This window comes from Hemibagrus wyckioides, linkage group LG03 (genome assembly GCF_019097595.1).
Source record: "Hemibagrus wyckioides isolate EC202008001 linkage group LG03, SWU_Hwy_1.0, whole genome shotgun sequence".
Taxonomy (NCBI): domain Eukaryota; kingdom Metazoa; phylum Chordata; class Actinopteri; order Siluriformes; family Bagridae; genus Hemibagrus; species Hemibagrus wyckioides.
Genome location: NC_080712.1, coordinates 16,387,613 through 16,400,444, shown reverse-complemented (window position 1 = coordinate 16,400,444; position 12,832 = coordinate 16,387,613). Strand labels below are relative to the sequence as shown.

Sequence of the window (12,832 nt, the reverse complement as noted above, 5' to 3'; positions counted from 1 at the left end):
TCATTTCCTGGTAATGATAGGTGCATAATATTCTTCACTATTAGATTTGGGAAGAAGAAAGTGATTGACACAATACTGTTTTTTTTTTATTCAATTAGAATATTAAGAATTTTTCTTTATATCATTTTATAATTTCAAATGTTAAATAATTTATACCATATCGCTTCTGTTTATGTAGTGGATACTGTATATTTACACTTCCCAGCAGTGCTGAAGGACTTGAAGAAGGACTTGTTTGTACAGTGATGCAAAACACATTCATTTTCTTGAGAATGAGTGTGTGTATCACCAAGCTTGTTACTTTCACACTCATGTACAATGTGGAAAGTCCTTTTATCACTCTGCGAGTCTGGCTGGTGAAGGCTGGTGTGTGTGTGTGTGTGTCTAGTGGTGTTCAAACAGTCAGATCAGTGTTACTTGTGCTCATATCTGAGCTGACCAGACTCTGGCATTTGGTCTGATAATGATCTGATCACAGTCAAAGCCAGGGCTCATATTCGGTTACTACTCCACTTACTCTCTCATGATCAACACTGCACTCATTGGAGCATGACTTAAACACAAGGTGCGTGCCATTGACCTTATCAGTGTGATGTTTTCATGTCAGTCAATGGCTGAGGTATTTGAAGGTGCAGCTGCAGGGACTATTACTTTACTAATTTACTTTAGAAATTACAATGTTCTGTTTCTGTCTTGATTCCTGGCAGCTTCATCCTGGTGTTTGGCTGTCTGGTCCTGTCTGTGTTCTCCACCATCCCGGAGCATGTAGAGCTCTCTAACCACTGCCTACTCATACTGGTGAGAACAAAACACATTCCTCACCTCAGGAAATGAGGCACATTATCACACAAACAGCAGCATAGTTCGATTTAAAAAAAAAAATTCTCAAATGTCTGACAAATAGTATTTTTTATCTCATGTTTCAGTACCTCCTTTGGCTCTTGTGGACAAATCTATTGCCTTGATATATGATACATATTTTCTTTTTGTTTTGTTAAGCTAGATTTCCAGCACTGTTTTATTGGTAAGTATGATCAGCTCAGGTAATGAAGGACGGACCCAAGATGAGCACGGGCTGTCAATCATATCTCATTTGGGTTGCTGGATGAGCTGAGGTGTCCCACTGTGCATTGGTCGTAGGTGGCTTTACTCCCGCTGATGTAGAAACAATGCATTCTGTATCAGATGGCATCCTGGGAAATAAGTCTGTTATGAGAGTGCATGGAAGATGCTCTCAGCTGTTAAGAGAATGCTGAGTTTATCTCTACCCAAGCTTTAGTTTCGCAGAAATGCTGAATAATGTGAAATTGGACCTGCACAAAGACTCAGAACAGGAACTCAGAATTGGTAGATACATGCATAAGACATGTCTGAAGACACTTCAATAAAATTACCTATGCACCAAAATATTAAAGATCTAATTACAAGGTCTAATCATACAGTACATGTATGTGAGGTGCATGTTGAGTCCAGGATGAGTGTTAAACGCTGGAGAGATAAGCTGCAGCACTGTCAGTTTCGTCTTAATGTGCTGTACTGACAGATATTTTAATCTGCTGAGAGTACTAGTGAATCCTCTTGGATTTATCAAACTGCGCAATTAACAGGGTCGGCAGCCGACATTGAGAAACGAGCTCCAGTGGTAATTACGCTAACCAGATACTATTATAGGCTCCTGCAGGGCACTGCGTAGTTCCATCTCAGACTGCATAGTCAGGCATTTTTGCTGCTCTAGTGCTCACTGTACATTAGAGTATCCCATGCTCTACACTATGATGCATTTTTTAACACTTTATTTTATAAAATTGTTCTTATCACTTTATGTTTTCACTTTACCAAACAATATAAAACCGACAGACTCTCACTCGTACATGGAGTACAGCTCTTCACAATGGTGGTAGAAATTACACACTAAATTCCTGCCGGATGATCCTGAGAGTGCTTCACTTTTTTAGGAGCTTCCACTCATCTCATACAGATAGGATTCCAACATCCAATCCCTGCTTGTCAGGCACTCAGTATAATGATCAGACTAATAGAATCCGTAGCACTTTCACATGCAACCGTTGTAGATGCTCCACATGCAAATTTATAAACATAACCACTAAAATCACAAGCTCTAAATAAACAGTTTTTGTCACTCATCATTCCTCATGCACCACCACATGAGGTGTCTTTCCGTCAAGAGATGCACATAGTTTCAACGTTGGAAAGCAAGAGAAGACCGAAGGATTGTTTTGTTATACCACCAAAATGAAGGATTTCTCCTCCAGTGGAGAGATGGACATAACAGCGACGGACAAAATTCTCATTGCTAGTTGTTATTATAGTAGCAGTGAAATAAGGAAATGTCGGGAGAAAAATCTCATCAGTGCTCTCCAAACTATGGAATGAAAGTCACGTTTATGACAGATATTACATCAACCATTTCAAATATTCAGTGGTTTCACATCTTGCAGTCTCAGATGCACTTTTCTTGCACGTCTGCTGAAGGATGTGTATCTGAAATGTCATGTTTCTCTGAAAGCTTTATGGAAAATTGTGTAAAATTGACCATTTTATAAATTATAAACTTGTAATATGAAATCTTATGGAATATGTGAAAATAATTGTGCATAACAATAATATACCAAAAAACTCTTTTGGACCAGAAATGCTAATTACATACTTTTATGATATAATTGAGTGTTACTTTCTCTAGGCCAGTATGGCTGGTATATGTGCAAGAAAACATACAATAAGTGGAAGAAAATTTATCCTCCTAACTTGATGCAGTCACAAAAAAATTCTAATTTTAATAATTTAATTGATAATTACCTTAAAATATATTGCTGCTCTGGATACAAAGATAAAACCTAATGTATGTATGTTTCCTAAAGCAGACCGGTGTGTTCAAATACATTGTGCTTGATGAAATGATATGCTGTTGTGTTGTAACTTGCAGGAGTTTGTAATGATCGTTGTGTTCGGTCTGGAATACATCATCCGTATCTGGTCTGCTGGATGCTGCTGTCGCTACAGAGGATGGCAGGGGAGACTGCGCTTTGCCAGGAAGCCCTTCTGTGTCATAGGTGAGGCACAGTTGCCTTTGAGTCACTGTGTTTGGTAATATATGTGCCTGCAAGTATGTGTTTGTCATAGTATGTGTGTTGCTATCCATGTGTGAACACTGATGCTGATGGGTGTTTCTGGGAAAGTGAGGTGAACAGAATAATTATAGCTCCAAGCAATTGGTCTGTGTCTGAGTTTCAGACATATAAGGTACACGCTAGCTCTGAGCTTTTGGTTCGAATCCTTTGACTCATGAATCATTGGTTATATACACAATGCATACATATAAATCCTACTTCCCTTTGTGCAGTCTAATATTAAAACAAGTTATTTCTGATTTTGGTTTTATACACAGGCACTGAATTTGTAGGAATGTATTGTGTTTGTGAGTATAGAGCTGATCTAAGTCATCTGTATTGAAGCCTTGTTAATTTATTGAGGTCAGTGCTCTATCATAGTTTCACCAGTGGCTGACTAATGTGTGAGTATGAACCTCCAGTCCAACCCAGGATCGATTCTGAGCTTGTTTGTTGGAAGGCATCATCAACACAGTATTGTTTTCACAAAGACAAATTGCTTCTGAGCTGTGAATGGATTGTTTAGTCTTATCCACCAGTGTTGCTCTCAGTTTGTATGCAGTTTGAGACAACACACAATTTATTGTTTTTACATTTCAATGAGTTCATTATTATTTTGTGATTTTAATTATTTTTGCTAGACATTAGAAGCAGACACTTGCAGCGAAATCCCTTTATTGCAATATTCAATCACTTTTGCAGAACCATCCCTTTCTCTGCCAATTTTATTTTTATATATTTTATAATGTAGATTTTATACTTCTTTTTGCTGCATGAGAGCTACCAAACAAATTTTGTTGTATCGGAATAAATCACAATAAAGACTCTATATTTATCTTTATCTTTATCAGTGTAACACCTGACCCAGAAAGTAAATTGCCAAGTTAAATCAATGTACTGCACATCCCCTCACACACTGCCAACAATTTTTGGTGAAGTCTAAGATTGCATTTAATGCAGAACTGATTTAATGAATAAATTGGTGTAGAGAAACTCTAATGGAGATCATATGCTGAATTCCATTCTGAGACCTGAGTTAACAGGACAAGCTTTATGTGTTTGAAGTAATAAATAATAATGTTTCTGCAAGAATTAGGCAAGACATGTTAATCACTTAGCTTCCATTCTCTTTGTAGGCAGATGCTCAAAGTCAAATCTAAATATTATATTGCTTGGACTTACTGTTGGATTCACTGGCACTTGATTCCTTTTTTCTTGTGTTGAATTTCATGTGCAGGAAAAGTATTGAAAAAGATGTTGCAAGATGTGTCATATTGGACAAAATGTAATATTTTTCAGGTCAGATAATGTAGAGGTAGGTTGGAGACAGGATTTAGAAGAAGCTTTTATGACAGGAGGTGGATATGCTGACCCCTTGTGACATTTCTCTCTGCTTCTAATGTGTCTCAGAGAAATGACAGACATGCAATTGCCATCAGTGTAAGTATTCATCAGACTGTGACTGTTTTCAGAGCAATTTTAGTACAAATCAGATAGCATAAGGGTTTTCTCAGGTACTACACCTGGAGTGCAAAGATTATAGAATGCCTTTATGCCTTCCTAGAACAATGAGGCAAATACTCTCGTGAAGGTGCTTTTGGTGAAAACCTTGCATAACTGACAGAGAGAGAGTTTTTCACTTGATTTCTTTCTGTCTTGGTTTCCCATCTTTTTTATAACTGCTAGTTACATATTGCCAAAAAATCATTTATATGTGCTCTATGCAAAAACAAACCTGACTCTTTCTTTCTTCCCACTGCAGACATCATTGTGCTCATTGCGTCCATTGCTGTTGTGTCGGCCGGCAGCCAGGGAAACATTTTTGCCGCGTCTGCACTGCGCAGCCTTCGCTTCTTACAGATCCTGCGGATGGTACGGATGGATCGACGAGGGGGTACCTGGAAACTACTAGGATCTGTAGTCTATGCTCACAGCAAGGTAGTCTAAGATATGATGCTTTACTCCCAGTAATGCCTTATAACTTGGCTTTTTTATGGCTTGTTTATCTCAGAACCCCTTCTAACATAAGCTTCTTGTGAACTGTGTTTACGTCTAAAATGATATCTAGTACAGCCTGCACCCTGTAGTCTTATAGTACACAGTAGCCCAAATTACAATACAAATTGCATTCCAGAGACAGCAAATAAGCAATTGAAGCATCACTTTCTCTGCAATCTAGAATAACATAAACCCGTAGAAATGCAAGATGAGATCTAAAAACAGATGCTGAATATGAACAGGGCTGCCAGGTGTGTGTGAGTGAGTGTGTGTGTATGTGTGTGTGTGTGTGTGTGTGTGTGTGTTCCTTTCAACTCCAACCGTGTGACCCTGCTTTCAGCCTCTCTCTCGGCAGCACTGTCTGGGCTGTAGCTCCTGCCATGAGCCCTGGCCAAACCACAGACTTCCTCAGCCCTCAGCCACCCGCCATTTAGTGGATAGATTACGGGCTGTAGCTCTCTACTGATTCCCTGTGGTCTATGAAACAGCTGCTTTACTCCTCTATCTTTTCTTACTCCTGTCCTTCTGATTTTTTTTGTCCCATTGCATGGTATTTGGTTAGTCTGATTTCTTGGCATGCTTTAAGGCTCTGTGCTTTTCTGTGTGTACAGGAGCTGATAACTGCCTGGTACATTGGGTTTCTGGTACTGATCTTCTCTTCATTTCTGGTTTACTTGGTGGAAAAAGATATAAACAAGCAGTTTACCACCTATGCTGATGCACTTTGGTGGGGGACGGTAAGGCTACATAAATGTAACACACGCATGTACACGTAAATGTACTGTACACATTTTTCTTTTTTTTTGCATCAGACATACTTATCCAATCTGTCAGAATTATCGATCCTTCCTTTCCTTTTCCAATAGCTCTCATTTGTTCTTAGAATATCCTATTTTAGAATCAATATAGAGCTGTGTTAGCTTCACAGCAACATTATACTATTCTATCATGTTTCACATATTATAGTGTGACATTACAGGAACACAGCAGTTCATGCCACGGACACTGTTACGGTTTGTTGTTGAGGAAATGAACAAATAATTGAATTTAATCAACTCAAGAAAAAACATCAGCTGTTTGAGTGTAAAGAACTTAAGGTCAGTTTCCTGTGGTTCCTGGTCATTGCCCCCTTGAAGTTTGATATAGTGGCTCATGCAGAGCCAGCAATACACTGCCATAACATATTTAGATTGAATTTTGGGTTCTGTGTGTGGATCTGCCAGGCTGACTGTAGTGCAGAGAAGAAAAGCAGAACAGGACTCAGTGTCTATGTGTGTGTCTACTCCCAGCCATCATTTAATGTCTACAGCACACTAAGCATTTGACAGATCACTCACTTTTACTGGATGTATTGAATTTGCTTTGGCCTGCACTTTGTTTCAGTATCCCCTGCCTGCAAAAATCCAAATCTCTCAGTTACTGGTACAGAACGGAGAGGGAACTGTTAGACTAATGTTTTTTTTGTTTTGTTATGTTTTGTTTTTTTAAACGTAAGATACCGATTTATTACTCTCCAGGAGCAACGGGTAACACAGATGGCAGTGTGGCTGTAACTCTAGAGTACTCCACTGTTTGCCTTTAGATATTCATGGCCTTTTAATATGGCTGATTGGACAGGAGTTGTTGTAAGTGGAGCTTTGCGTCCAACATGTGGCTTTTACTGCACTGTGTGGTGGCTTCTCATAGGAACATGATCAGTGCAAACGCTGTGGGAGATTGTGCTCTGCATTGCACCCAGCTTTCCATTGTGTCTGCAAAACCAGAGTGTGTTCAGCCTCTTTCTTCCTCTTCTTGGCTGATTGAAGGTGCTGTCTGGGTATTGCTGTTTGTCCTGAGCTTGTATTCACTAGAGTAATTTAACGCTTGTCTGCAAAATTCTGACGTGTTCAGACCCCAAATTCTGACCCATGGCCCATGATGTCTGTATACTCAGATCACTCTTACTACCATTGGCTATGGAGATAAGACGCCACAGACCTGGCCAGGCCGGCTCCTGTCAGCGGGTTTTGCTTTGCTGGGGATCTCTTTCTTTGCCCTGCCTGCGGTGAGTAAATGCAGCCTTACATTCCCAGTAAAGGCAACAAGGCCTCTTTAATCCATCAGCACTATCAGCTACTGTATATATGTACAATTTGTACAAAATAATTTACAAATTTTAGTAATAAAAAATAATTAAAAACACAGACTGACAGACTATAGCTATGAATAAAATTTGAAAACAGAGATGATTTTTATGAAGCAGCTCTACCCCCTTTTTTGTACTTATCTATTTTGGCCCTTGCTGAGGCATCTGGGTGTGAGGTAGGTCATGCTGTGATATTAATCCAAGGTGCCTTAGATCTCAGTATTCAGATCCATATGCACGTAATTTAAGCACAGCCCTGTCTGCCAGCTCTGTGTGGCTAGTGTTATTTTAGGAGTGCAGTATTTCTCTGAGCTCTCAAAAGAGAAGATTAATGTCAGTTATGTGTCATATGCAATCCAAGATCACTTCCAGTAAGCTTTTTGCGATCTCTGAAACACTATCTTTGTTGTGGCGGCTTTCATGTGAAGTGTGTTCATGTCTTTCGGTCAAAGAGCCCAATGACAGTTGTCTTTTCTGACTGTCTGTCTGTAACCTTTTGCTCTGCTGTAGTCACCATGGATGATTAATTGTAATGACAAAGGGCAGACAAACATTTATGCAATTTATTGAAGAACAAACGCTTTGCCATAGTGTACCAAATAATAAAACAAGTGTGTCTGTGTGTAGGGGATTCTAGGCTCAGGCTTTGCTCTGAAGGTGCAGGAGCAACACAGACAGAAACACTTTGAAAAGAGAAGGAACCCAGCTGCCAGTCTTATACAGGTAAACCCACTGCAATCAGCACATATCTACATCCCTGATATGTTTCATTTTTTTGTATTCTTATTCATTTGTAGATTACTTGGAGTAAAAGCAAATATAAAATATAAACTAGTAAAAAAGTACTCTTTACTAGTGTTTCTCAGTCCTGGTCTTGGAGGACAAACTGTGCAGGGTGGTGGTACTCTAGGGCCAGGACTGAGGACCCAGCGTATGTTTTAGATGAATATTTACTTTATGGTCAAATGTTGTGCACAAATGACTTCATACCCATATGAGCTTGTTTAACATCACATTCTATTTTTAGACCCTTTTTGCTATAACCTTCACTATTCTGGGAATTCTTTGTATACCATTTTGGTGTGTGGCTGTGGGGATTTGTACTAATACAGCTATAAGACCATTAATGAGGTCAGACAGTGTGGGTGAGGATGCCTGGGACACAGTCAATCTTTCAGTTTATCCCAAATGTGTTCAGTGGGGTTTAGGTCAGGGCTCTGTGCAGGATACTCAAGCTTTTCCACACCAACCTTGGAAAACCATGTCTTCATTGACCTTGCTTTGTACACAGGGGCATTGTCATGTCAGAATATGTTTGAGACTTTTAGTTACAGTGAAGGGAAAGTATAATGTCACAGCGAACAAAGACATTCAATTGTGTGAAAAAAGTTTGGGGAAGACGCACATATGGGTGTGATGGTCGGGTGTGCACCTTTTGGCCATGTTGTGTAAACTGTAAATGTTTGCAGTGTTACAACGCAAGACACATGTATGCATGTTTGTCTGTATTTTACTGCTTCAGTATTACATGCTGGCTTTTGTTTCTCTTATGTATGAAAACATAATTACAAATTCAGACTCTCCAGCACCAGTAAATGACAACCCTTTTCCCCTGACCTCTAACCTTAAAATGATTAATATTGTGGGTTGGAGAGATGACAGAGGAGTTTCACAGGGTGAAGATATGTGGGATTTACCATCTGTCATGTCCACAATTTTCAGTACATTTTGTCTAAGGCAGGAGAAAATGAACAATAACACAGACATTTATTTCACTTTAGACCATTACCGTCTCTGTCCAAGGGAAACACTAGTGACTATTTATTATGTGTTTCCACGGAAGGAATTCTGTGTGAGAGTTTCCTGAAGAATAATACTTCTTCCTAATGGACTGAGCCATCCCTCTTTAGAAAAGTAAAAATTAATGTGGTGTGTGTTGCATACGCACACACAGTCTCCAAGAAACAGAGAAATTGCACTATAGCAAAATTGAGCCAGGGTGTTTTTTTGTTTTGTTATATTTCTCCAAGACATAGCAAATAGGCCAACCTAATCATTGTTTATAGAGGTCATTTCTCTTGCTTTAGATCTTTGCTTCATTAAATGATTATTACTTGAATCTACAGTCAGGGGAAATAAGTATTTGGAGTACTTTTGTTATTATTTAATATACATCTAGTGCATATATCCACTTCAAGTTTACCATCCTTTTATCCATTTGACTTTCTACTTATAATATGAACAAAAAAGTATGTATTCGTAAACAAACAAAAAATGTTTTAAAAAATAAATTGATAGAGATAAACTATTCAGACTCCACAAACACAGGAGCCGTTTTTGGCAAATACAGCTTTGAGATGTCTACTATATGAACTAATAAGGTTTTGCAGCATTGTGGTTCATTTTTCTGCCCATTCTTCCTGGCAATTCATCTTCAGTTCTCCAAGGATATGAGGATCCACTGATGAACTAGCAATTTCCGAACCCACTATAAATTTTCAGCAGCATTCAGATCAGGAGATTGGCTTGGCCTTTGAAGGTTGAGCTTTGGCTTTATAGCTTAGTGTGGCTTTAATGGATAAAAGAGAATATGGAGGATCAGTGCTTTATCTGTCCCTCCATTTTTTTTATGTTGTTTCGGCCAAAAGTCAAAACTGCCGATGCTGCTTGAAATTTTTGTCCTTTTTTGCAGAAAACTACTTGCATTGGTAAAAATGCAAGCACAGAATTCTTCTTTTAAACTGCTACCAGTGAAGACATATGTAATTACTTTCTATAATTCAAAGAATGTGTGTTATGATGAAATCACACTATGCATCTTAGCCGAAATCGATTTTGCATTAATTTCTGTGATAGCAAAACTGTGAAATCCAAGAGGGGCCTGCTTTATATTATTTATAGGTCCACACTATGAGGCATTTTTGTTCCATCTCTCTCACTCTCTCAAGCTCACAGAAAACACACAAGTAGGCTAGTGGTAATAACACCCAGGTGAGAATCATCACATATTACCTGTCAGTTAAGCCCACCTTTGTTCCATAAACTTTTGAACAAATGTTTTCGAACCAGTTAAACTGACAGTGATGTTTATAGGCTTTGCTTTGGGCTCTGTAGCTTTTTCCATTGTGTTGTTTAATAATTCTGTCCCTGAGAACTTTGGGAAGCTCCTTCATCTTCACCATGATTGCTGTTTGTTTCATGAAATCTTCCCAACCTACAACTTTTATAATAATATCGGCTGCAAATCTATATAGAACTTGATGTATCCTATATATAATTATAATTTAGAGTCTGAATCTTGTTCCCTATACAAACTGTTTTTTAAACATATTTTTGTTTCTTCTTTTAAATACATACTTTTTGCTCATATTTATAAGTACAAAATCTAAAGACAAATATGTGTAAATTTGAGGTATATATGCAATGGACATTAAGTAACAAAGAAAAAGTGTATGAATACTTATGAATGTCTCACTGTATATTGTTTATTTTTCTTTACCCTACCTATTTTATGATGGAGACTCACTGTCCTGTAGTAAAATACTGTTACCACTAAGGTTGTTTTCAGTAAAACCTGTGATTTCAGGAATAATGTCACACTTCTTTTGGTCTGTTTGTCTTTTAAATTACTGTCTGGTCCCCTTAACTTCCAGATTTCCCGTCTTTCTTGTTCATCTGCTAGAATATAATGCAGTGGATGCAAAATTTATGATCTGTAGCATTTGAATCATCACACATTTCCTTAATCATACTCTCTTGCAGTTGTGCTGTTCAGCATATTGCATAAGTGGTTTAAAAAGCCTTTTGATTTATATTGCCTTCATCACATTGTGATTCCTCTACATCCACTAATATGTCTGCTCTTAGTATTAATCTGTGTCTATGTCTTTTAAATGCTACAGTTCAGTGTCTTCACTTTTCTTATTTTCAGATTATTTATTTATTCTGTATCACCCTCTGTTATTTCTTCCATAATATTGAATATTATTTAATATTCAAATTTTCATTTATTCACATTCATTCTTATTTCATTCATATATAAAGTTATAAAACCTCAACCTCAATGCATTGGCTCTACTGATTTGCTCTTGTGCTTAGATCCCAGTGCTGTACCTGTTTGTTTTTTACATTTTCACCTTTATTAGACGTGGCACCTTTCTTTCACCCTCTTGCGCTTTCCCCTTCAATCTGTTTTAATATGTTGTGAGTCCCATTATGCAATAAGACATTTTTCAGTGTCTCCTTTTGATACTTATAGACTCGCAGTTTCAAAACGTACATTTGGTGTGATGTACAGTGATTTATCCAGGACAGCTGAGTAGAAGTTCAGCAAAACCATTCACTGAACAAATGTCTTACCATTTCTATAAGAATGCCTGTTTTTCTGGCTTTGCCCTCACAATGCTGATGTCTCTCTGCACCCATGTCCATGTGTGTGTCGTTATGTATGTGTGTCCTGCACCAGGCTGCGTGGAGACTCTACTCCACAGACCGCTCCAGAACGTACCTGAGTGGCACGTGGCGATACTATAAAAGTGTTCTTCCTCCTCAAAGGCATGTATCCATGCAGTCAACTGATGAGAAAACTCTGACCTGAACTGGTTTTTACTAATCTGCCTTTTTTTGTTTTCTTTTTTTTTTATTTTTTATTTTGTTTCGTTTCCTTTTTCCAACCCCCGCTCTCTCCTGGCCTTGTGACTTTTCTTTTTGATTCCATATTTCCTTTCTGTTTTCCTTTTTGTATACTCTGCACGTAGTGTGTTTGGCGTAGTTATGCGGCTGATGAGAACTCGGTTTCCATTGCTACCTGGAAGCCTCATTTGAAGGCATTGCATACCTGCAGCCCTACAAAGTAGGTACAATTCTGGCAGCTGGGTGTTCTCTTTGGTGTCTGTGCTCCTATGGCCTTCATTCTTCCCTCTTTATCATTGCAAGCAAGTCTGTCTCCAAGCCTAATTTCTTTTTCTTTGTGTTCCCTCTCCTTGTATATACGCTTGTATATTCTAGCTTGTAAAAAGCGTGTAGTCACCAAAATACAGCAAAGGCTGCATTCAAAGTGAATTTAAGAGTCATAGACATTCATACGCTTTCCCTTGAAGATACAGTACGAGGGAAGATTCACTATCCTGGATAAATAGGCCAACGTGAAAGACAATATAGATGTTAGGAGCCTGGAAATATGCACACGCATACACTGATGTATGATCAGGCAGAGGGAAGCGTTATTATACTTTTCCAGTAATCATTGACTCAGTTCCTGTCCATTTTAAAGCTAAATTATCCTTGCAAGGGCTTTCCTAGACAGCTTGATTGTGCGTTGCCGATTGCTTGCATGTCTGCTTGGTGCATGTTTATGCTATCTTCTATTCTCAGTTTTCAGATTCTTTTTTTTTTTTTTTTACAGTGTGGTTTGTTTTTGCTCTGATTCTTAGTGCATGCACGTATGTGTATGTCTCCCTCAACTTACTGTATACCGTATTGTGTTAACACAGAAAGAAATATATTGAAGATTCATTCACTGTATGAAAGATTCAGTATATTTCAGTGCCATTTGTCTTTTATGTTAGACTCCTTTTTTTAT

The 12,832-nt window shown here is 38.3% G+C and overlaps 1 protein-coding gene across 8 annotated transcripts in view; it reads left to right on the top strand.

The window, feature by feature from the left end:
- kcnq5a (potassium voltage-gated channel, KQT-like subfamily, member 5a) overlaps nt 1-12,832 on the top strand; it is a 101,311-nt gene that overhangs the window by 74,758 nt on the left and 13,721 nt on the right. For 5 of the 8 annotated variants that reach the window (XM_058385725.1, XM_058385720.1, XM_058385723.1 and 2 more), the window contains exons 2-8: nt 708-798; nt 2,945-3,071; nt 4,891-5,066; nt 5,738-5,863; nt 7,060-7,170; nt 7,879-7,974; nt 12,009-12,103. In XM_058385725.1, the coding sequence (XP_058241708.1) occupies nt 708-798; nt 2,945-3,071; nt 4,891-5,066; nt 5,738-5,863; nt 7,060-7,170; nt 7,879-7,974; nt 12,009-12,103 (822 nt within the window). Of the gene's footprint in view, nt 1-707; nt 799-2,944; nt 3,072-4,890; nt 5,067-5,737; nt 5,864-7,059; nt 7,171-7,878; nt 7,975-11,716; nt 11,806-12,008; nt 12,104-12,832 lie in introns of all 8 variants that reach the window. The other 3 variants (XM_058385726.1, XM_058385721.1, XM_058385719.1) reach the window with 1 other exon arrangement.